The following is a 26,537-nucleotide window of genomic DNA, read 5'->3' as shown; positions in this document are numbered from 1 at the left end:
GGTAAAACGCCACCTTTGAGGTATCCACACTGGAGAATAACTAAAAATAACATTGTACATGTACATATATTTTATCACGTTTTATACTATATACATACATACATACACATATGTATATATATACTGTATATATATAAATACATACATATATGTATCTGTATAAATATAAGTAAGTATACGTTTATGCATCAGTTTTTACTTTGTATCGTAGAAAAGCCCTTAAATTATTATCTATTTTTGGGGAAAGTTATTTTATATAAGCCCAGTGTTTTCTGTAAATAATTGATTTACATATATCTTATTTTAATCTCATTTGTATTGTCTCTCAGATTTACTTTAACAGGTTTTAATTGTATGAGGATTGCATCTAAATATTTTTATTTTGTATTGCTTTGTGGAGTATTGAAGGAAGTATTGAATCGTGTTGTATTGAAAAATCCTTGATTTGTAAGTTAATTACACACACACACACACACACACTCACACACACACACACACACACACACACACACACACACACACACACACATATATATATATATATATATATATATATATATATATATATATATATATATATATATATATATATATATATATATATATATATATATATATATATATATATATATATATATATGTGAAATTATAAATTCAATAAAATCAACAGCCAATTAATTATGGATTGTACATGGCAAAAATAAATCAAATAAATAATACAAATAAACATTGAAATCATATATTATTTCAATACCTTCGTACTTAATTGTTTCCATGTACAATTTCATATATATATATATATATATATATATATATATATATATATATATACTTGGTATCAGATCATTTTAAAATCTGCAATATTGCCGCCCCTATGCGTCCTCAGTGACGTCATTTCGGATCCAAAAACAGTTCTTTTTTTTTGTATTTCGGGAAAATGTAAGCGTTAAGCGGTCAGGCTTTTTCTATTTCCCCCAAACAATAGTTGAATTAACTTGAACATTTAGCCGCGCTTCCTTCCATGTTACAATAAATTGTGTTCAATGAGCCGGGGGACGAAATAGAAGTGCGCACTCACTTCCTGATGGAGTTGTTGCGAAGAATAAAAATACACATTTACCCATCCTGCTAGACCAGTTATGTTCGACTGTCGACGTGAGAGCGAAACGCCACTTTTGTTTAAAGGACGTTGTTGATGGAGTTTTTGTTCATGAATAAAAGACATCGCCACGTCCAGAGAGCCGGTGCTGGTGAGCTAAAAAAGCCCCGGTATGTCCGTGTGGTGTTAGCAGGCCGGTCAGCTAAACCTTACTTAATAACAACTGTAGGCCTCAATTCACTCATGTTTATTACAGCTTTCCATATGCTAATAAGTCAAGTATGATCATAGTGGTGCGTTAGCTTCGTTTGTTGTCAAATGATCGTTTGAAATAACTGCTAGTTTACTTGCAGTTAAAGCTAGTAGCCCTCGTCGATCACTAGCTTATAATCTTTTTACTGCGTTAAACACCAACTATCTGTCTCCATTTGATATACTGTATAAAGTAACGCCCTGAAATTGTTTAACGTATCTATAATACTGTGTCGTTACACTGACTAATAGTGTTTTTCAACCACTGTGCCGCGGCACACTAGTCTGGTGTGCCGTGGGAGATTATGTAATTTCACTTAATTGGGTTAAAAATATTTTTTGCACCGAAGTAATTATAATCCATATATAATGTGCCGTTGTTGAGTGTCTGTACTGTCTAGAGCTCGGCAGAGTAACCATGTTATACTCTTCCATATCAGTAGGTGGCAGCAGGTAGCTAATTGCTTTGTAGATGTCGGGAACACGTCGTGCATGATCACAATGTGCTGGGAGACAGCGTGCAGGTAATAAGGTATCTTATGCTTAAACCTAAAATAAACAACATACATTGAAGCTAAGGCATGGCTATGCAAAACGAAACTAAAACTGAACTGGCTGCAAAGTAAACAAAACACAAAATGCTGGACGACAGCAAAGACTTACAGCGTGTGGACCAGAGGCGGCGTCCACAAAGTATATCCGTACATGACATGACAATCAATAATGTCCCCACAAAGAAGGAAAGCGTCCGCACAACTTAAATAGTCTGGATTGAGAAAACAAAGCAGGTGTGGAGAATAGCGCTCAAGGAAGACATAAAACTGCAACAGGAAAATACCAACAAAACAGGGGAAACACACCAAAATTGGAGCGCACGACAAGGACTAAAACACTACACACAGGAAAACACCAACAAACTCAAAATAAGTCACGGCGTGATGTGACAGGTCGTGACAGTACACCTACTTTGAGACAAGAGCTATAGTCATTAAAGTTAAAGTACCAATGATTGTCACACACACACTAGGTGTGGTGAAATTATTCTCTGCATTTGACCCATCACCCTTGATCACCCCTGCATGCTTGGTTATGGGTTGAATTCATATCCAACAATTGTGAGAACAACTTTTTATTGTCAACTACTGAGTTTCGTCTTTTAATGATTTCTGCTTGTGGTGTGCCTCAGGATTTTTTCAATGAAAAAAATGTGCCTTGGCTCAAAAAAGGTTGGAAAACACTGGACTAATATATGTTCTGTTTCATGTATGCTTTTCCTTTTGCAGTTGCTGGCTGACGTGAGCTAGTAATGTCTCTGTCCACCGATATGCTCGAGACACCCCCTGGATATCCATTTGAGGAGATTAATTATGAAGACATTGACGTGGAGGAGGTAGGCTGTATATTTTTTTGTTGTCATTTACCAGAAGCTTACACCCACATTTGTTGCCGTTATATTTTCAGGTAGTGGGACGAGGAGCTTTTGGGGTGGTTTGCAAAGCCAAGTGGAAAGGCAAAGATGTTGCAATCAAGACTATTGAAAGTGAATCGGAAAGAAAAGCATTTATTGTTGAGGTATTCACACAACCAGAGTGCTGCTTTATAGGCTCAGACTGACAATGGCTTAATATATTGTTAATATGCGTCATAACTTATACCAGCACCGTTTAATTATGGGTGTTAAGTTTATAATGGCACTAAAATGTTTACGTTAGGGTTTTAACGATTCGTTTTAACAACGATTTGATTTGATTCAGAATGTGTGGTTGCCGATACGATTCAGGGACAATATTAATTTTTTTGGAACAACACGATCTGAAATTAATCGGTGAGTTGAAATTCCACGACATAGTGAATTTGCAAACAGATAAAATTATACACAAAGCAAACAACAACAATACTTCTCAGCAAAAGAGGAGAAATATAATCTTAGAGAAAAATGTAATTTAAAACATTTGTATGCATGTACAACACTTAAGACCTTCAGTAAATCAGTATGTAGAATTAAATTATGGAATGGATTAAGCAAAGAAATCAAACAATGTATTAATATAACCACTTCAAGAAACTCTTCAAACTTAAAGTGTTTACAAAGTACAAAAAACAAAAACCATGATAAACATTCTGAATTTATTTCATCCATCCATTCATTTTCTAGATAATCTTACTCATCTCACCATATGAAATATAACTTACTTCACCAATTATTTATTTTTATTGTTATTACTTATGGAGTATATTGTGTATAAATTGAGAACAGGAAGTGAACAAAAGTTTTAGTAACTGCTATGTAAAAGAAAAGGGTTTAAATAAGCTCTTCTTCTTTCTACTCCTTTTCGAACATGTTAATAGAGAAACTGGAAATGTGATGTATCATGTTGTATGCATGCATGTTCGAAATAAACTTAAACTCGATTCAGTAACTATTTTGCAACAAAAATTCAACCAGTGTGACTGTAAAATACAAATCACAAAACCAGTGAAGTTGTATAAATTCGTAAATAAAAAACAAAATACAATGATTTGCAAATCCTTTTCAACCTATATTCAATTGAATAGACTGCAAAAACATGATACTTAACTTGCGAACTGTAGAACTTTGTTATGTTTTGCAAATATTTGCTCATTTGGAATTTGATGCCTGCAACATTTTTCAAAAAAGCTGGCACAAGTGTCAAAAAAGACAGAACGTTGAGGAATGCTCATCAAACACTTATTTGGAATATCCCACAGGTGAACAGGCTAATTGGGAACAGGTGGGTGCCGTGATTAGGTATAAAAGCAACTTCCATGAAATGCTCAGTCATTCAAAAACAAGGATGGGGCGAGGGTCACCACTTTGTAAACAAATTAATCCTAAAATACCACAACGGAGATCCTGGATTGTTGAACAACTTAAGCTGTACATCAAGCAAGAATGGGAAATAATTCCACCTGAAAAGCTTAAAAAGTTGTTCTCCTCAGTTCCCAAATGTTTACTGAGTGTTGTTAAAAGGCAAGGCCATATAACACAGTGGAAAAAATGCCCCTGTGCCAACTTTTTTGCAATGTGTTGCTGCCATTAAATTCTAAGTTAATGAATATTTGCAAAAAAATACATTAAGTTTTTCAGTTCAAACATTAAATATCTTGTCTTTGCAGTCTATTCAATTGAATATAAGTTGAAAAGGATTCGCAAATCATTGTATTCTGTTTTTATTTACAAATTACACAACGTGCCAACTTCACTGGTTTTGGGTTTTGTAAATACTGGATACTGGACACTCACTGTAGGTGAGGTTTCTTATATTCCTGTTATTTCTTGTAAGAGAATTAGGTATGAATGAATTACGGATACAAACAAGCGGGTAAACAACAAATAACGGCCAATGCATTTACATCTCATTTGAATATAGTGCAACCAAAACTTTATGTTGAATTCCAAGGGGAAACACGTTTTACTCACATTTTCAACATTCAAAACATTTCTAATAAAACTACTGTAACCAACATTTTACTAGTAGATTTACTGACCAGGCCATTCAGTATCTGTTCTAAGCCCTAGCGTTGGCGATGATGTGTGGAAGTTGTGTTGCTAATTCATATTATTGTGTTGTCGTTTGTCTTTGTTGTGGCTTTTGCAAACATGCTGTACCTGAAAGTTTTTGTGTTGTAATTAATGCTATTGTCTTGTGGCATTTTGTTCTGACATTTCTCGTAGCTGTCCGCCATTTTTGTTTTGACGACGCCAAAGACGGGCAAATAGTTTTAACGTTCAACGTCCTTATCATTACAAGTGCTAAACTTCATGTCAACTCTGCCGTTCTGACATTCATTGTTTTCCTTTTTCTAGTATCGATAAAACCAATCGATTTCTTTTTAAAACAATGTTGTATCGATATCTATCTTCTGGAAGGCAATCTTGCAATAGCACAGATCGATTGATTCTAATTAATAAAAATCCGTATATCGATTAAGTGTTCCACCCTTAGTTAATATGCTTCATAACTTACACTAGCACAGTCTAATCATGGGATCCCATATAATAGTTATGAGTTATAGAATTTTTGAAATGCATGTAAATTAGGGGTCTAAAGATTGATTGATAGAAATTTCAAGTATATCGATCTGTGCTCTGAAAGTAGACCTTTCGGAAGATAGGTATCGATCCAACATCGTTTTAAAAGGCAATATGTAAATGTAATCGATAGTAGAATAAAGAAAAACATTAAATGTTAAACATTAAGTCTGTCTGCCCAAAAAGATGGTTGAGAAAGGTCATAAATGCAAACGCCGTAAGACAATATGATAAATTACGACACAACAACTTTCAGCTACAGCACGATTGCAAAAGCCCCAACAAATACAAACGAGACAACACAATAATTTATAGCCACAAAACATGTGGCGGACAAAACGGAAGTGATAGCAGAGCAAGTTACGGGCGATGGATCAGGTTGAGACAGATAAAAACAATGTAATTAACATAGTATTTTTTTTTTGTACTTTTTCAACGATACTAATATCGTTGAAAAAGTACAAAAACAAAATTTATAAATGAAAAAGTGGTCACACTTCACTTACTTTTCCAACTTTCCCTCGGCCATTTGGTCCGTCTGTCGCTGAAACTTGTCTTCTGTCGCTTCTGTTACATCTGTATGATGTTCCATGTTTATTAAAATGAGAGCACCGTATTTTCTGGACCATATGGTGCACCGTATTATAAGGCGCACTGCCGATAAGCGGGTCTATTCAGGACTTTTTTCATACGAAAGGCACACATTATAGGGTGCATTAAAGGGGTCATGTTATGATTTTTTTCTACATTTAAATGGGTTATACTTGTATAGCGCTTTTCTACCTTCAAGGTACTCAAAAAAGCTTTGACAGTATTTCCACATTCACCCATTCACACACACATTCACACACTGATTGCGGGAGCTGCCATGCAAGGCGCTAACCAGCAGCCATCAGGAGCAAGGGTGAAGTGTCTTGCCCAAAGACACAACGGACGTGACTAGGATGGTGGAAGGTGGGGATTGAACCCTAGTAACCAGCAACACTCCGATTGCTGGCACAGCCACTCTACCAACTTCGCCACGCCGTCTTTAAAACATTTCCTTGTATTGGATAGATTATGTTTTACAGACCATCTTCAAGTCGCTTTCTGACAGTCTCTTCAGGATACGCCATTTTGTGGGCGGTCTTATTTACGTGGCTCACCTTCGACAGCGTCTTCTCCCTGTCATCTTTGTTGTAGTGGTGTAGCGTGCAAGGAGGGTAGTGGAAGAAGTGTCAAAAGATGGAGCTAACTGTTTTAATGACATTCAGGCTTTACTTAAATCGATAGCGGAGCAGCATCTCCTCATCCGCCGGAAATGTGTCCGGTGAAAAACCGTCTGACCGGATTTCTCTAATAACTAAAGTTCCTTGAGTGAATAATATATGTATGTAAAACCGGTATGTTTTAGCGCTTTCATGGCTGATCTAAGTAAGAACTTTACACTACTTTTTATTAGAAATGGCAACAGCGGAGGATGAATGTCCCATAACTAGAAGATAGAGAAAAACAAGAAGCTTATCGACTATGTGGGGCGGCATAGCTCGGTTGGTAGAGTGGCCGTGCCAGCAACTTCAGGGTTCCAGGTTCGATTCCCGCATCCGCCATCCTAGTCACTGCCGTTGTGTCCTTGGGCAAGACACTTTACCCACCTGTTCCCAGTGCCACCCACACTGGTTTAAATGTAACTTAGATATTGGGTTTCACTATGTAAAGCGCTTTGAGTCACTAGAGAAAAGCGTTATATATAAGTATAATTCACTTCACTTCACTATGTTGTTGGCGCGGACGCGTGCAATTTTTCAGGACTTATGCAGATCCCAAATACAGATCAGCAGGTACCAGAAGGCAAGAAAAGTTGCTTTTGCATAATATTGCGAAACAAAACGCCAGATAATATGTCTTACCTTATACACACACCATAATAATACTCGTATCTTGAAGCACAGTACAATCCATCAAGCGGTGCGGCTTCATAGCTTACCAAAGTTGTAATAAAACATTTTGATAGATTTTTGAGCGCCACGTGTAACGTTCTATATTTTCAATGGAACATATAAAATGTTGATGTTGTTTACTTGAGTCATATTGCAGTCTACACGTATGTCTTGTGTGTGACTGCCATCTACTGGTCACACTTATCATTACACAATGTACCAAAATAAAATAGCTTCGAGGTCAGTAAGCAAAACCAGAATTATTCCATACATTAGGCGCACCGGGTATAAGGTGCACAGTTGAGTTTTGAGAAAAAAAAAGATTTTTAATGGCGCCTTATAGTACGGAAAATACGGTACCTAAATTATGTGTTTGGAAACCAGTTCACTCTTGCATCTATACTTAAAATAGAGCGAGCGTTCTACGCATGTGTTCTTTTTGGTTGAGGATCAGCAATAATTTACAAGCGAAGAAGACAAAACCAGAAGGAAGTGTACTGTTTCCTCCACCAAAAAGTTAAGATACATATAGAGCTGAGATAAACAGATATAGTGCTGGAATACGTCGATATTTGTTTCAGTACGATCGGCCCTTGCTATATCACACTATAGTACATAATGCATATTCTAGCTATGTCCGGTTTAAATTTAGTGTTGAATTAAGTCTTATACATATCTTGTATATATTATAGTGCAGTATTTGTCTTATTTGCTATTTTTATGTTGTGGCAATCGATTAAGATATTTACTGAGTGCTAACACGGAATGCTCACATCAAGCCTATTGATTGTGTAACATACGCACCCAGGTTCTCCGGGTGTCGCTGCCACTACGCTAAGGAGTGACAGGGTAGGACCTGATATTCAGCAGGGAATGTGTTGAACAATAAATAAACAAAAGACATATGACCATTAGCCACAACATTATCAGGCTTATTCTTAATACCCTTCAAATTAATCCTGCATAACAAATATCTCCCCCTTCTGTCCATGTAACCCGCCAATACAATGCCAACATCTGCACAACATACTCAACCCCATAGCCCGAAGTGCAGTTCACCACCCAAAGTTTATACAGCAACTATATTACCCAAAGTCCCCAAAGTTACATACGCGCCATACAAGTAGCGGCATGCATGTACAGGCGAGCGCTTAAACGTTGGAAGCCGCAGCGTACTCGCGGTACCGCGCATCCAACTCAAATCTTCCTGGTAATTGTCTCTTTTTGTCCCAGTTCTCCACAGGGCAATGGTAAATTTGCTCCAAGTAGTGGTTCCGCAGCAAAACGATCTGGCTGACAGGTGGTCCAGGTGGTGTCTAACGTCAGTTTCCGCCTCCGCCCGTGTGATAGTACCCGATGCCATTTAATTTAAATTTTTTATATTACAGTTATTATTGGATATGCCTGTGACCGTTCATAACGATTCATAAATTAATGGCATAAGTACAAGGTAATTGTGACTGGCAATATTTATCTATTGATCCCTGTGGCCATTACAATGGTAGCTGCAAATGTAGACAAGTTTTTGCAGCAATTTACTGGCGTCGTTTCAACACATGAAGGCCCAGATCTGCAAAACCCAAAACCAGTGAAGTTGGCACGTTGTGTAATTCAGAAATAAAAACAGAATACAATGATTTGCAAATCCTTTTCAACTTATATAGAATTGAATATACTGCAAAAACAAGATATTTAATGTTCGAACTGAGAAACTGCAAATAATCATTAACTTAGAATTTAATGGCAGCAACACATTGCAAAAAAGTTGGCATAGGGGCATTTTTACCACTGTGTTACATGGCCTTTCCTTTTAACACTCAGTAAACGTTTGGGAACTCAGGATAATTTTTTTTTAAGCTTTTCATGTAGAATTCTTTTTTTGCTTGATGTACAGCTCAAGTTGTTCAACAGTCCGGGGTGGTATTTTAGGCTTCATAGTCTTGCTGAAATAAGCAGGGGCGTCCATGATAACGTTGCTTGGATGGCAACATATGTTGCTCCAAAACCTGTATGTACCTTTCAGGATTAATGGTGCCTTCACAGATGTGTAAGTTTGCGCCTATAACAATCCGGATGGTTCTTTTCCTCTTTGTTCCGGAGCATACGATGTCCACAGTTTCCAAAAACAATTTGAAATGTGGACTCGTCAGACCACAGAACACTTTTCCACTTTGAATCAATCCATCTTAGATGAGCTCGGGCCGAGTGAATCCGGCGGCGTTTCTGGGTGTTGTTGATTAATAGCTTTCGCTTTGTATAGTAGAATTTTAACTTGCACTTACAGATGTAGCGACAAACTGTAGTTACTGACAGTGGTTTTCTGAAGTGTTACTGAGCCCATGTGGTGATATCCTTTACACACTGATGTCGCTTTTTGATGCAGTACCGCCTGAGGGATCGAAGGTCCGTAATATCATCGCTTACTTGCAGTGATTTCTCCAAATTTTCTGAACCTTTTGATGATATTACGGACCGTAGACGGTGAAATTGTAGTGGATTGTCCGAAGCTTAAACAGGCAACAAAAGTAGTTTAGTACAACAAATTTATTTACCCATTATCAGAAGTGCAGGTTGAATTAAGTTGGCCGTGCAGACAGACCACATGTTACTCCGGAGCAAACAAGACACACACAAGCCAAAATCACTGTCGAGTCTTCTGCCATTTTTTATATGTCTTTTGTGCGTCATTGTTCCTTATCGAGTGCGTCAATGTCTTGTTGTTTTCCCTATCTGTTCCATAACAACTCGAATCCTTTAGACAGTCAACACATTCTGTAGACAGGTTGGCATGACTTAAAATTCACTTTTGTCCCACAGAAGAGGAAGAGAAATCAAAATGAGCATACATTTTTGACAGAACCAAAACAATTTCTGATATAGACCACTAAATTAAATCTCTACCGCAGATAGAGGCAAAAACCTCAATGTTTTTATACGAGGAAAAAATTCCGTCTATGACCCTCTTTCAGAGCGATCGCTGTTACCAGCCTGCAGTAAAACCATCTCACAGAACACAATTAGTGGCCTACCCTTTGATTTAGTAACGTAATACCAAAATACTTTAGCGAATGCAAGGGAATCTGGAGTGGCTGCTTTCATCCTCAAATATGCACAGAGGAACTGGCACACAAATTCTACATTTTGCAAACTTACCATTTTGGTCTCATGGTCTTTCCACCTTCCTAGGAAGCTGCTGGTCCTGAGAAGTGCTGATCTTGTGACTGAAGAAGATTAACCTGTTTTCTTAAAATAGGTGACGTTGTTTGACCTAATCTTTTTGGGGAAACCATGTCGGGATATTAGATCATTCACAAAACATTTAATTACTGAATTGGCACCCTCCTTTGAGTTTGGGGTTGCTTCTGCCAACCACTGCAATTGTCAATCTAAATCATTACGTTCCTTTATCCTTGTACCGGATTGATCATATCGATTAAATAAAACCTCAACACGCTCAAACTTGACCCAATCCAAACTCACCTCCCCCCTCTGTCCCTCTCACAGGGACAGTGTTAGTCGTAGTAATAGTAATAGTAATAGTAGTAGTAGTATTAGTAGTTTCAGAAACATCCAAGAAAAAGAAAAGACAGCTGATAGTCAAGCGCAACAAGAACAGAGGCGGAGGACAGGTCATGTTTGAGGTCACTGTTCGCTTTTGCAATAGTACTTTGATATTTTACAACACCTAGTGAATTATTGTGGCCTCAATAATTCACTAAATAGTTGTATTTATTTTGTCTATCTATGATGGGACAATGCACAGAAACATTAAGTTCAGAAACAGATATGTTCTGTACCAGATTATTTCTAAATAGCTACTTTCCATCTGTAGTCCCTGGCTACCTAAATTAAAGGGATCCAAAATCAAGCAGTGACATTATGACACTAATTAATCATAATAAATATATACATTCATAGTAATCAATAATTAATCAAAAAATAATCATACTGTAGCATGTAATCAGATTAAGAGAAGTCCTAAAATGCCCCTTCATGGACACATTCTTAATATACAATACAACCACACCTTATTTACATCATCACACAAAGACAATACATGCTCTTGTTCACATCTGTCATCATTCATAACAACAACCAAGATTTTAACAGCCATACCTCACAATTTACAACAGAAATGCTCTCATAGATAAATATAATACTCATTAAATTGATGTGTCAACATAATGCCCCTCTTAGTGACCGTCTGAGCAGCCTTGATTGCTCCAAAGGCACTTTTTAATTTCAAATTTTCTATTCCTTTTGTTATAACGTGGAGAAGGCTATTTGGTCTGTACATGTTCTGGTCTTCTTTATTTCCTGCTTTATGGATTTAATCATAGTAGCAGTTTCTCGATGTGGTAGGGAAAGTGTTTTCCGTTATTGATTTATTTATCAATCGTTGTTATACGAACAATAATACAATCCTTATATGTTTTTAGGAAGATAGTGTCCAACCCATATATATATATCTCTAGATCGTGAGTCTGATAATGCAGTGAAGATTTTGTTTAACTTTGTTTCATTTGTTAATTCTAAAATTAGTCCATCCTGAATAAATGACAATTATTTGCACTGATTTTGAGGGACTTTTTATTCAGGGTTTGTACAGACTGGATGAAATGTTCATTAAAAGTATTACTTATGTCCAGACTGTCTGCGATAGTAGCGCCATTGATATTTAATGTTATAGTGTTGTTTCTTGTTTGCTCTCTTTCCGTAAGTTTTTTTTTAATTTTTGGTTTTCCATACTTTCTAATGTTCCCTTTTGCAGTTTTGATTAATTCTAAGTGAAAGTCAGCCTTAGACTTCCGCATAAACATTGTAACTTTGTTCCTCCAAACTTTTAAATCATACGATCTGTATTTAGACCTGTTATAATTGCTCTTATGAGAGCTGAGTCCCGATGTCTTTATTAGAATCCAAATTGTTTTATTAATCCAATGGTATTTTTATTTTAGCACTCTTCTTTCTGGTTTTGTATTCGTGTATTTACAGATGTTCTCTTTAATTTTTGTCATCCAATTGTAATTCTAGTAGGGCTGCTTATCATTTGTATCATATAGAAGCCGTTTATAATATCCTTAAGTTTCTTTCTACGTGTTTTATTTAACCAGTCCAGATTAACGTCCTCCATGACGTTACTTCTTTCATACTATGCTGTTTGAGGATGTCTGAAAATGAATCAAGAAAAATGTCTTTAGCTGTGGTCGGTCGGTATACTACAATTACCTTGAAATACATTTCTGAGGAAAATGTAATTTTAATTTCAACATTCTCAAATTGAACTACTTTTAATGTTTTCCCTTTCATAAATCATAATTCCTCCCCCCTTTGTCACTCGATCTGTCTTTTCTGTAATCTTGTCCCCCGGGACATTAATTAGAACGTAAAGGTGTTGTGGGTTTTAACCATGTCTCTGATAGACAAGGTATCCCAGATTAGAGTCTGACAGTAACTGCTGGATTTGTTAAGTATGTTTCCTGTGGTAGAAAGTTTAATAATGCGGACACGTTTGTTACTGAATACTTTCTACAGACTTCTGTCTCTAAGCGACTTTGTGTAAGCAACTACAATTATTTGATATGCTTAAATTTTATTTTAGCTCAGCTGTTGTGTAGCTGCTAGCTCATTGTAGCCTACAGCAGGAGTGTCCAAATTGCAACCAATAGCTATGTTTTTAACAGACAACCGAAATAATTGAAAATGTGGTATTTGCGTATCGGTTCAATCAGTGGCAGCTACGCCCTGTTTTATCATTTGACCTACATTTTTGGTTTCGTAGGCAGGACAGAAGGAACAATGTGGGTCATTAGTTGTCCATCTTACACCATTCTAATTGTTGTAAGGATAGTTCACATGAGCGGCCATACCTTGAGTCCCACCATATATGAGAGTCAAAAGGCTCCTATTATGAGTCGTCTAATTGGTGATCATACACTTTGGCGGCTTGGGTGGCAGGGCACACGGACGCACCTCAGTCAGCTAGTGCTAGGACAGTTGGAGCAGTCCCCGTCTTCCACTCCTTCCTGGGAGGCGTCCCCAGTAGTTGTCAGCTGATGTCGTGCTGTCAGGCAACATCAGGAAGTTCCTTCTGTGCGGTATTGAATTTTCAGGGCACAGTTCGTAAGCAGGTCATTACAAGGTGTGTGCAGGTTGACCACAAAGGAATGCTTCAAAGATTGTGTTGAACTTTGTCCGTTGACACTTATGTCCAGCAGGGGTCTGTTTGTATCCTGCTGTTCGTCCTGCTGTCACACCTGTATTTTTTGTGAGCATGTTCTGGCTACACCTTGGAGCTTGTCTTGTTCAGAGAAGCTGGCAGTCCCCCGGCTGCATATTCTTTCCACCCTCGCTTGACCTAGCACAACCGTGGCTACCACCCAAGTCCGTCTGTATGGTTTTACGTTTTGTTGAGGTTTTTTCCTCCAGAATTTGGAACTCAAAACATGTACACCCATCGTTTTCATATCCTCTCGGTTAGTTCAATTTTGCATATCACGTTTTAAAATTACAGTCTTAACTATCCCATTAATTGCTAATCAATAACCTTAATTCAAAGATTATACGTACTACTTCATGTGTATTTAAGTACCCTTTTAATTCACCTAAAGATTATCTATAAGTTAATTTAAACTATCATTTGTCTATCAGTAGGCGCGAGCAAGCTGTCATGCTTGCACTCTGACCTCCTGCTGTACGTGATATTCTCCAAAACAAAAGAATGTATTTATTCACGTTTCTCCTTATCTTTCAGCTAAATCTTTTAATCTTTTAACTTTTAACGTCCGCACTGTGTTTATTTTTATTGTCTGCATTTTAATTTTGCTTTTATTTTCTTTCATTTCACTTTGTTGCATGAAAAACGCCACACAAACAAAGCTGCATATCCTTGCCTTGCCCGTCTCCAACCTAGTCACAACAACCACACAAGGCCATGCTCTAGGCGCCAGCCCTAATCACACTTCTCCTCTTTTTAACACCCTACATATCGGCTCTTATTGTATTTATTAATGTAGGCTGTTATTTGTAATTATTATTCAACACTATTCACAGCAAACAGTTGTAAAGTTATAGTTATTCGCATTATACTCTCAAAATCTGTAGCTAACTGAAAGCTGTTGAGATTTGGTTTGCCTCCTTCATCTCAGTGGCCTAGTGGTTAGAGTGTCCGCCCTGAGATCGGCAGGTCGCAAGCCCAAAACCCCGGCCGAGTCATACCAAAGACTACAAAAATTTTTGGGAGCCAAATCACCAAAAACGATTCCCGGGCGTATGGTATGGTGTACTGCAATGTCTAAATAAAACTATAAATTACTCCAAACTAAAATGTCAGACTGCACTTTAAAGTTACTTTTATTAAATTAATTTCCAAACTAACCACCACCACAGCAGACATCTTCCTCAATCCTATCCCAATACTCCCATAAATTAGAAAGGTGTTTCACAACAGTGGTTAAGTAGTTATTTTAAGTAATAGATCTCAATATGTAGAAATTAATAAGACTAAATTTGCCCTAGTGTGTGAATGTTGTCTGTCTATCTATCTGTGTTGGCCCTGTGATGAGGTGGCGACCTGTCCAGGGTGCAAAGTCAAATTGTGAAACAAAAATTAAAGTTGAATCAAGTGGAAATTGACAGAGTATATGAACTGCATTCTTGAGAATAGTAATTGATCATTAATATGTTGGAAGCCGCATATTGAACATATTAAAGAAAAATATCCAAATCCATTGCTATTCGGTATAAAGTAAAACACATGCTGAATAAGAAATGTCTGCACATGTTATATTATTCATTTATTTTTCCATATGTAATATTGTTTTGAAGTTTGGGGAAATGTTTATAGAAGAAATATAGACCCAATACTTAAAATTAAGAGGCTGATTTCAATAATACACAAAGCATTATTATTATGATCATATCAATCCATTTTTTAAGTCATAATGTGTTAAATGTTCAGATAATTTAATTTTAAAACAATGGCAATTATGTTTCCAAGTAAAGAACAACAGCCTTCATGTTTGTATTCTTAGCTTGTTTACATTATGAGGAGAAAACTATCATTTACGGGGGATATTGATTTTTGAAATAGGTCAAGTAAAATAAAATAAAAACACAAATGTATTTCAGTTTTAGGAGTTAAATGATGTACCATCCTCAGTGATGGGCTGAACACATGTAGTTTTTTGTTATGGTTTTGGAGACCCTTGAAAAGTAAAGTTTTTTTTAACATTATAAAATATAGTAACAATTACTTTAATCTTTTAACGTTGATGTTCCAGGTAATTTAATGTTCAGTAATTGTATATCATAGGCCAATATAAGCTTTGGCTTCCGCCTATTCTTTTTTTTTTTTTTCGGTCATTCTTTTTCTTTTCTGTTCTGTGTGTAAATGTGTATGACTGTTAATATGTCTAATTTACTGTTAAACTGCTCACACAAATTGGTTGATGGTTGATTATATGACCAAAATAAACTCATTTCATTTATTCATTCATTATCTATCGCACTCATAGTTTTATTCCATTTTGCATGTAATTATTCCTATTGATTTCTTCCCATTTCACTCAAACAACTAAACAAACAAACAAACAAACAAACTTGCAGCTAACCACAATCAACAGCATACCATTTACGAATACCTTCATTTGTCACTTTCTCATCTTTTCTTCACTTTCGTTTTCTTTTACAAACAACATCCTGTATCCATCTCTTCCTTACACTTCACACAATGTTTCTATTTTCTGTTCTCCTAGAAACCATTCACATAACGTAAGGTTATAAACATCCTTGTCCCATATTTTCTCAAACCATCCTCTTCACCCTCATTCTGTTTTTTCACCTGCTCTCTCTTCCTCTCTCTCTCACTTTCTCTCCTTCTCTCACAATACAAACACAATAATCCACAATAATCAGTCTTATAAAATAATTTTAGTTTTAGATATGATTTAGGGCAGTGGTTTTCAACCTTTTTTCCCAGTTAAATAAAGAAATAAAATACAGCATAATGTCATTATTTTGTGATTTATTAGATTGTATAACCATATTGCTCATTTGTTGTGGTCTTACTTGACTTATTTGGACAAACAAAAAAAATGAGAATAACTAAACGTTTTAAAAATTAAACAAGTGATTAAATTATAATAAAGATTTCTATACATATAATCAATCATCAACCTTCTTTGGATATTGTAATAGAGATCCATCTGGGCTCGTGAACTTAATTCTAAATATTTATTTTGTTGAAGAATTATTCTTCTATAATTATATTTATAAAGGATTTTGAATTGTCGCTATTTTAAAATATTTAAAATCTCAGGTACCCCTTGGCATACCTTCAAGTACCTCCCTTTTTTATCCGGGCGGAAACACCATACCCTCCTTTGAGAACTACTGGTTTAGCCTATAAAAAATCCTTTGTCTCATACATCATTACACTGTACAACTCCTCTTTGGGGGGGCTAGGATGACAGGGAATGCAAAACAATAACAGTGCAATACTTTTTTATATCATGGTCGTTAATGCCTAGTTTCTCTTATTTTACTGTTCTATTTTTATTCTCCTTGTAATATTTTTCTATTTTGTTTCCATTTATACCCTTATTAGTTACTGTTTACTTTTTAGTTCTTCTTCCTGAGGGAACTCTCTTGAAGGAATCAATAACGTTTTATCTGTCTATCTATCTATCTATTACTAACCCGAGCACAATTCATGACGTCATGCTCATCTTGCAGACAGTTATTTCCATTTAGTTTTATTCTCTATTTGTAATTCTACATGCACCAATGTCACATAGAAATTTGCTTTCTTTGTTATTTATTTACATTATTATTTCTGGTTTACTTGCTGTCTGTTTACTTAAGTTCTCATATTTTGGTCTGTCTTCCTTCTGATTAGAATTTGTTTAACGCTTCTCTACGTTTTGTTTTGACAATGGCGCTGAGTGGCTCTTATCTGTACTTCTTCAGACTCTATGTTTCACAGTTTGCACAGTTGCCCTTAGATGTTTTAGAATATAAATTTAACTTTTATTTTATTGTGTGTTTATTCCTAAAAAAAAATTAAAATGTCAATGTATGATCAATTTATCTTTATCAAATTTAAATTCAATATTATTAATTTATTTGTTGTATAACTATTAATTCAAAGTTACAATGTGTCCTAATCTATGATGTCCGTGCGTGTGTGTTTGTCTCAACTTCCACACAGAAACTGGATGGATCAGATAAGCAACAAGGCTGTACCAAAAAAAGTATACTAGACATATAAATGAATGATGAATTAAACAATGTTTCAATGTCCCACAATCCGTATTTATTTATTGATATTTAAATGTGTAATTTTCCATATATCTATTATTTTACTGGACTTAGCAAGCACCTACTACTAGCACACTCTACAGACAGAGAATAACTGTTCAACCACACTTAGTAATGCCAAGCTAGATGCTAACTTAGCCTTACTATGCCTCAGTAAGCAAACTTTTGCTAACCTAGCCCAATGCTATGCTAACACAATGCTAACCTAGCTCAATGCTATGCTAACACAATGCTAACCTAGCTCAATGCTATGCTAACAGTGTCACTCCTCTTCAAACCAATGCCTCGTACAGCTGACACTCACACAGCCTTGTCACACGCACACTCTTATCTCAAAATGTCTCCCAGCTGAGACTCCTTTTTTTTTCTTTTTTTTTTTTCCTTTATATGCGTCACACAGTCACTCACACAGAGAGAATTTACCAGCGAGCAAGAGCCTTTTTTCCCGTACTCAAAATCTCAGTGTGTAAAACAACTGTAATATCGCACAGTCACAATCACCAGTATAGTTTAAAACAAATTCAAATGACTGGAATTCGCTCGCAGCGCCAAAGAGGGGGAGCCTCCCTGCTTAGGCTGCTGCCTCCGCGATCCAACCTCTTGATAAGCGGAAGAAAATAATTATATGGATGGATCATTCACTCATGTGTTTTCTGTACATAACTTTGTCTATTTTCTCACACGCACACACATAACCGACAATTTCCCAGCTCTTGCAGATCAGCGTGGGTGCGAAAAAAGCGTGAGGGAACTCTCACAAAAGCATGAGGGGGGGAGGTGAGGAGGAGAGGTTGATTTTTTCAGAGGGGAATTAAAACAGATAAGAAACCAGGTGGTACACAAATGTTATTACAATACGCAGATATATATATATATATAAATTTAAAAAACACACACATTTTTCCCACAGCCCACGCCCCCCTGGTCCGGACCAATATAAACAACTAATGCACGCGTGCTTTTGTGGAATCGGCCGTCTCATATCACAAAAACCAGGTTCCATCATTGCTCATAAAACGGCGATTAACCCGTTTCATTGGAGCAACACCTGCGTTATCCCTGACCAACACGGAAAAACCTGGCCTAACGCCCAATAGGACCACTGGAAATCACCCAGCAATCCTACAGACTCGTGTCTGGTCAGTCCATACAGTTTCACCAAGTTTCACCAAAGCTCTACCATATGCAGCCCGATCAATACCTGTCTATTTGCAGCAAATTTCCAAATTTGTCGTGACAGCTATACGCTCAGTTGATCTCCTTTACCGGAGTCAATGAGCGGTCACCTATAAGAGGCTTTTCCCACCGCTGCAGTTTCCACATAAACAGATATGTCGCACCTTCATAGACGTCATCAATTTGTATGGGCCAAATGTCACACCAGTTTAGCAACTCTTGCCTATAATTTAGCTGTATCCAACTCCGGCTAACCTAATGTACTTGCAGAAAAAAGCATCCTCTGCCAACAACGACAGAGGATGAAGAGGTTAAAATAAATTTTTCGTCTCACATCGTCTATGCTTCTACACTCCAAACCACCAAAATTCTATCAACAATCCCCTTTTGTTAAAAACAAGAGATCACAAGTTTTCAACAAACACACAGACAAATGATCACATATAAAACAACTCAATCCAACCATAATTTACCCCAGTCCAGGTTGTTTTCGGAGAACCTGACTAAACCTATCTTTTATCAAAAATAGATTCAGCAATTAGTCTTATCGATCCGGCTCTCTCCAGGCAGAAAATGTTTACACTTTAAGCAAAACGCTTACCTTGTTATGCGCGCGTGCAGCACACTGTCTGCCTGACTGAGAGAGCGGGAGCGGCTGTCGACCTGTAGCTTCTAAACCATCCTGTTCGTGACGCCAATTTGTGTAGTGGATTGTCCGAAGCTTAAACAGGCAACAAAAGTAGTTTAGTACAACAAATTTATTTACCCATTATCAGAAGTGCAGGTTGAATTAAGTTGGCCGTGCAGACAGACCACATGTTACTCCGGAGAAAACAAGACACACACAAGCCAAAATCACTGTCGAGTTCCGGTCTTCTGCCATTTTTTATATGTCTTTTGTGCGTCATTGTTCCTTATCGAGTGCGTCAATGTCTTGTTGTTTTCCCTATCTGTTCCATAACAACTCGAATCCTTTAGACAGTCAACACATTCTGTAGATAGGTTGGCATGACTTAAAATTCACTTTTGTCCCCAGAAGAGGAAGAGAAATCAAAATGAGCATACATTTTTGACAGACATGAACTATAGGTCAAAGGTCAGAAATTCTACTACAAAATCCCTGTATTCCTTGCAATAGCTCGTTGAGAAATGTTTTTCTTTAACTGTTCGACAATTTGCTCACGCATTTGTTCACAAAGTGGTGACCCTCGCCCCATCCTTGTTTGTTAATGACTGAGCCTTTCAGGGAAGCTGCTTTTAAACCCAATCATGGCACCCACCTGTTCCCAATTATCCTGTTCACCGGTGGGATGTTCAAAATAAGTGTTTGATGAGCATTCCTCAACTTTCTCAGTCTTTTTTGCCACTTGTGCCAGATTTTTTGAAACATGTTGCAGGCATCAAATTCCAAATGAGCTAATATTTGCAAAAAATAACAAAGTTTTCCAGTTCGAACATTAAGTATCTTGTCTTTGCAGTCTATTCAATTGAATATAAGTTAAAAAGGATTTGCAAATCATTGTATTCTGTTTTTATTTACGATTTACACAAAGTGCCAACTTCACTGGAGGAATTACCCAGGATTCAACAAAGTAATTCCACAAGGGGGCAATGATTCGTCGAAATTGACAACAAATATCGGCAATAAAATATATATACTGTATATATAATTAGATGACTAAATGTGGGCTCAACTCTGGATTGATTGATTGATTGATTGATTTTATAGAGCTTTTTTAGGCGTTGAAGGTTACACTACGCGCTACTCCAACTTGGTACTTTAAGGTGACCGACTTCAAGCGCGGTTTTTCCCCACAATGGATGACTTGTTGACAACGGACACCGTGATCACTGACTTCCTCAGTGGTGTGTAAAGAAGGCATTGTTTCGGATTGCCATTGCGCTGGGGAGACCGTATGGATGTTACCCGGTGGTGCGCATTTTTTTGTCAGCTTGAGTTTAAAGAGTCACTGCACTTTTTTGAAATTTTGCCTATTGTTCACAATCTCTAAAAGAGACAAGAAGACAAACGTTTTTGGGGTTTTTTGCATTCTAATGTGTTATAATCAACTTTTTTCTAGGTGGCTAGCAATACAGCTAATGGATTCAATCTATTCTGTCTCTAAATCACTTTGAAAATGCATCCAAAGACCGCCAACAATACTTAATTTATTCGTAACCTGTATAACAACCAAGTTGTAGAAACATTGTTATTATAAAAGCGAACACTGAGGAACTATTTTTCTAGCGTAGTAACACATTGCCTTGCAACGGCATGCTACGGCATGAGCTGTAAGCTGGCTACGGCATGAGGTAAGCTAGCTTCTGCGTCAACAGCTGAATGGCTTTTGAGTTTGTAATTAAAAACACAATGCCATAGGACACCAATCTGTACTTACTGAAAAACATGAGCTATCATATTGCAGTATCTGTAAAGTATTTGCCCACATTTCATGTTTTGTTTGTACACAGCTAGCTCAACGGTGTTGTTGTAGTAAGTAGAGGTGGGGGAAATAATACATTTTTTAGATGCATCGCAATTTGGACGTGGACGATTATAAAATGTATTAGTAAATGTCAATAATCGATAATTGATTCATGTATCGGAAATTAAATAATGCAAACAGTTTGAAAATTTGGCTGACTGCAGCGAGCCACCTCACCGAGATACCCAACCAGCTCCTTTATTATTGTGAAGTGAAGTGAATTATATTTATATAGCGCTTTTTCTCTAGTGACTCAAAGCGCTTTACATAGTGAAACCCGATATATAAGTTACATTTAAACCAGTGTGGATGGCACTGGGAGCAGGTGGGTAAAGTGTCTTGCCCAAGGACACAACGGCAGTGACTAGGATGGCGGAAGCGGGGATCGAAACTGGAACCCTCAAGTTGCTGGCACGGCCACTCTACCAAGCGAGCTATTCCACCCGGTATAGCTCGGTTATATATTGTTGGGCACTTATATTCCAGTTTCCATTAATTAAATTAATGTGATACAGTGTTGGCAGTAGGAATTTTCAAAAAGGGGCCCGACGGACCCCATCAAGTCATAAAAATGGGGTCCCAGAGTAAATTTTTGGGGTCCCACTTTTTTGTAACCGTTTTGAAAACAAATGATAAATGTATGCATTATCCTATTATATCTCACATTCTGTATTGTGTTTTGGAAAAAGGTTGTCATAAACATTACTTAATCCATAAAAATAAAAATAAAAATACTAAAGAAAACACATTTTTATGCATACTGTATGTTAATTTTTTCAGTTATAAACATTGATTCACTTTCTTCTTTCCTTCATGGATCTAAACTTTACCGCTGCTGTTATTTTTTTCTATATTCTCATTTAATAAATTGTTGGTGTATTTATTGCTTCCAGTCATGAAATGATGATAATGGTGTGCCAGGGCATTTATGCATATGACAAATTTAGTTGATTATTCTCACCTGTACACTACCGTTCAAAAGTTTGGGGTCACATTGAAATTTCCTTATTTTTGAAGGAAAAGCACTGTACTTTTCAATGAAGATAACTTTAAACTAGTCTTAACTTTAAAGAAATACACTCTATACATTGCTAATGTGGTAAATGACTATTCTAGCTGCAAATGTCTGGTTTGTGGTGCAATATCTACATAGGTGTATAGAGGCCCATTTCCAGCAACTATCACTCCAGTGTTCTAATGGTACAATGTGTTTGCTCATTGGCTCAGAAGGCTAATTGATGATTAGAAAACCCTTGTGCAATCATGTTCACACATCTGAAAACAGTTTAGCTCGTTACAGAAGCTACAAAACTGACCTTCCTTTGAGCAGATTGAGTTTCTGGAGCATCACATTTGTGGGGTCAATTAAACGCTCAAAATGGCCAGAAAAAGAGAACTTTCATCTGAAACTCGACAGTCTATTCTTGTTCTTAGAAATGAAGGCTATTCCACAAAATTGTTTGGGTGACCCCAAACTTTTGAACGGTAGTGTATGTAGATCATCAGTCATTTAAAAACTGCCACATCTACACTTTCATGGCAAATACTGCCTACAAACTTAGAATTTGGCAAGTTAGTTTCAATGTCATTTAATACAGTGGCACTCAATGCCTCTAGCATTTCATCTCTGGCTTTGTGATGGCCATAAGCTGTGTGTTCCCCTTTAAGAATGACGGAATGTGGGGTGAGTGACATGTGTAAGTTAATGGGCAAGTTAGGAGAAGGAGCGCTATCATGTTCAGGAGTGTTAATAGCATGGTGGATGTTTGGTTGGCTTTATAAATAAAGAGTTGAAACAAAACAAAATGCATTAAAATAATAAAATAATCCCCTCAATTCCCCCCAAAAATGGATTAACTCGCTGGAATATAAAGACAATATAACATACATCCATAAACGTGGATGCATATGCAAAAGTGCAATATATTTTTCTGTACAGTAATCTATTTATTTATATCTGCACCTTACTGCTTTTTTATCCTGCACTACCATGAGCTAATGCAACAAAATTTTGTTCTTATCTGTACTGTAAAGTTCAAGTTTGAATGACAATAAAAAGGAAGTCTGAGTCTAAGTCTAAATCGACGGCCTTGTCATTCCGACCAAAGAGCAGAACTGTAGGGACCCAGTGGAGGGTGTTACCCCCGACAATATATCGGCCCTGGAGGGAACGTCTCCCCCGCGCTCCTCGACCACGGTCTGGGAGCAGACGAGCAGGAAAGGTGTAACATGATGTTTCTTGGTGCCTAGTGAGGCTGGATCTTTGAAAATCAGTGCACCCGGTTGTAAAGGTGTTCTTTTTCTTAGCCCGTTTACATGGCGTGCAAAACATCTTTCCATCGTCATAAGTGAGCCATTTGCTGAAAAGTGGCTCCTGAAGCCACTATTCATTGAAGCTTCGCTTCTTGGGTTTATTGCTCGCCATGACGAAAACAATAACACGCGGGAGTCCTAATACCGGAAATGCAGTATTTGTGATCGATAAAACTTTCGGCGAGTCAAAATTTAAGAAATTGTAAATAGTAAATGGGTTGTACTTGTATAGCGCTTTTCTACCTTTTTTTTTAAGGAACTCAAAGCACTTTGACACTATTTCCACATTCACCCATTCACACACACACAATCACACACTGATAGCGGGAGCTGCTATGCACGGCGCTAACCAGGCCCATCAGGAGCAAGGGTGAAGTGTCTTGCTCAAGGACACAACGGACGTGACTAGGATGGTAGAAGGTGGGGGTTGAACCAGTAACCCTCAGATTGCTGGCATGGCCACTCTCCCAACTTCGCCACGCCGTCCCTGTGTGCCAGAAAGTGCATTACTTTGAAGTCGACCAATAACTAATCATTAATAATAATTAATAAGTTGACCCGGCAAATATAAACAAAACACTGGCGGAAAGTGATAATCGATAAAAAACAAAAAGCAAACCGGCGGTAAAAAAAAGAAAAAAACTTCCAAAAATCCGCTTCCTTTCTGATTTCAGCGTAAAAAGACACAAAAAGTGTTAAAGTCAACACTGATGGGAATTTACAAATGCACTGATTTAAAAATTGCAAGTGATTATCGCTTATCTTGTGAAACGAAAAGAAATGTGAAACTGCATCCATATACATAAATTAAAAATGCACCAATTATCGATTCTTAATCGAATCGTAACTCCTGAATTTTAATCGTAATCGAATCGTGAGATGGCCAAAGATTCCCACCTCTAGTAACAAGCATGACGTGCTTCATGTATTATCATCAATATTATAGTGAGTCATTCCATGGACAGTTGTCTGTTTGGTCCAGCTGGCCAGGGACGTTACCAATTGATTTTGGGTAAGCACGCCATTTATGTCGGCATAGCTTAGCTTCAAGTTCCACATTTACACCTCATTTTCTGTCTGCTCCAACGTATCAGCCTATCTTCATGCTTGCTTCTATAACCAGTAGTTCCTCCATATATTCAGTTTAAAAAATATAATGTTGTAAATCATTTGTCCAAAAATAGTCAAGTCTGCCATGATTAAAACGCACTTGCATTTGTTTCCAGAAGTAGGAGCACACTTCTGTCGCTGGAAGTCAGAAGTACGCTGGAAACGGAATTAAATGTGCTGAGAAAATATGGTATTGCTTAAAATGACCAAAATATGGTAAATATCGTACATATTACATTGTTAGGAATGTGTCTGTTACTATGTTATATATATATATATATATATATATATATATATATATATATATATATATATATATATATATATATATATATATATATATATATATATATATATATATATATATATATATATATATATTATACACTTGCATGTATATAAAATGTTGGATTGTTTTGAAGTTTTTACAGGCATTTGAAGGCTACAATGGTCGCTCCCATTAGCCGCATCTTGCAAGCATTTTTTATCATCTTTAAAATCTTAAAAAAATTGTTTTGCTCATATAAGAATTGTGAACTATAGGCAAAATTTTAAAAAAAGAGCAGTTCTCCTTTGAAGCAGAAAATAAAAGTGACATTAAATGATTGCACTAATGCTAGACTCCTGCAAGTTATTTTATCTTACAGGGAAAAAGGAGGCAATACAGTATGTGATCCGTTAAGGATAGGGGGAGAACAGAAAGGTAATGAGATAGGTGTTAGGTAGGTGCAACAATACAGTTAACCCACGGTATGGTTTGTACCTCGGTTCACTTTTGTAACAACTTTTTTTCCAACGAAAAATTACCCTTTTTTTTCCATGTCAGCAAAACCTGCATTTGGCAGTAAATAAAGTATCACTGGTGTACTGAATAAATTAAGACTTTTCTTCAGGTAACTAATGAAACACAACACTTTCAAATGGTAAATTGTATCTTATTCCTTGACTACTCATACACACATGTGCTTCTTACCTGTGGTTTGGCAGCAAGATGCACCATGACACCTTGTTGGCAAGTAGTGACCCAAATTGCAGACGTTTATTAACCCAACTAGATATTTATCCATTCATTTTCTATACTCCTTATCCTCATTAGTGTCGCGGTTAAGCTGGGGCCTATGACGGGCGAGAGGCGGGCTATATATGCAGACACACACACACACACACACACACACACACACACACACGCACACACAGCAAAATTCATTACAAAACCAAAAAAACTGTGGTCCACAGGGATGGATTGTTCCATGCAAGGCGGACAGAATGCTCTGGTATTTTAGAAAGTACCGCGGCACCCCTAATATGTGTATACTGTATGTTAGGATACTGTAGAACTTTGTCTTTCTTTATAGCTGACTCGATAAACATAAAAGCACACAGGGGCATTATATGGGTCGGGTTATGTTTAATCTATAAAGTTGCGTGTTCTATTGTTCAGTATCCATGTGATTAAAATGTCTAGTAAAGGATGCTCATTTTAGGATCCATTTTAGCTTCTTTTTACCCAACGAAAATGGAGGGCTTAGCAAAACTAGTAATGTGACTTCCGGAGATCTATTCCCCTTTACACTTAACAATTGTTTTTTTCTTTTTGTATACAATTGATAGTGGTATTTAACAATGAAACATTGTAACACAAAGATCACCTAAACTGACTTTTGTACGTTTTGGTACACACACTTGAGTGAAAATAAGTAAAATATCTCTCTCACCCTTAAAGGGTACATATTATGCAAAACCAACTTTTATTACCTCTTGTTACCTGTATTGTGTATATTTGTTATCTGCATAAATCCTGAAAATGT

General features: G+C 36.9%; 1 protein-coding gene across 3 annotated transcripts in view; it reads left to right on the top strand.

The window, feature by feature from the left end:
* Positions 1–1,019: 1,019 nt before the first annotated feature.
* map3k7 (mitogen-activated protein kinase kinase kinase 7) overlaps positions 1,020–26,537 on the top strand; it is a 68,303-nt gene continuing 42,785 nt past the window's right edge. Inside the window, exons 1-3 of one of the 3 annotated variants that reach the window (XM_062044427.1) lie at positions 1,020–1,250; positions 2,635–2,741; positions 2,813–2,923. In XM_062044427.1, the coding sequence (XP_061900411.1) occupies positions 2,658–2,741; positions 2,813–2,923 (195 nt within the window). In that variant the 5' untranslated portion in view covers positions 1,020–1,250; positions 2,635–2,657. Of the gene's footprint in view, positions 1,270–2,634; positions 2,742–2,812; positions 2,924–26,537 lie in introns of all 3 variants that reach the window. The other 2 variants (XM_062044426.1, XM_062044428.1) reach the window with 2 other exon arrangements.

This window comes from Entelurus aequoreus, linkage group LG04 (genome assembly GCF_033978785.1).
Source record: "Entelurus aequoreus isolate RoL-2023_Sb linkage group LG04, RoL_Eaeq_v1.1, whole genome shotgun sequence".
NCBI lineage: Eukaryota > Metazoa > Chordata > Actinopteri > Syngnathiformes > Syngnathidae > Entelurus > Entelurus aequoreus.
Note: the sequence above shows the minus strand (reverse complement) of the source record. Positions and strands in the feature narration are given on the sequence as shown.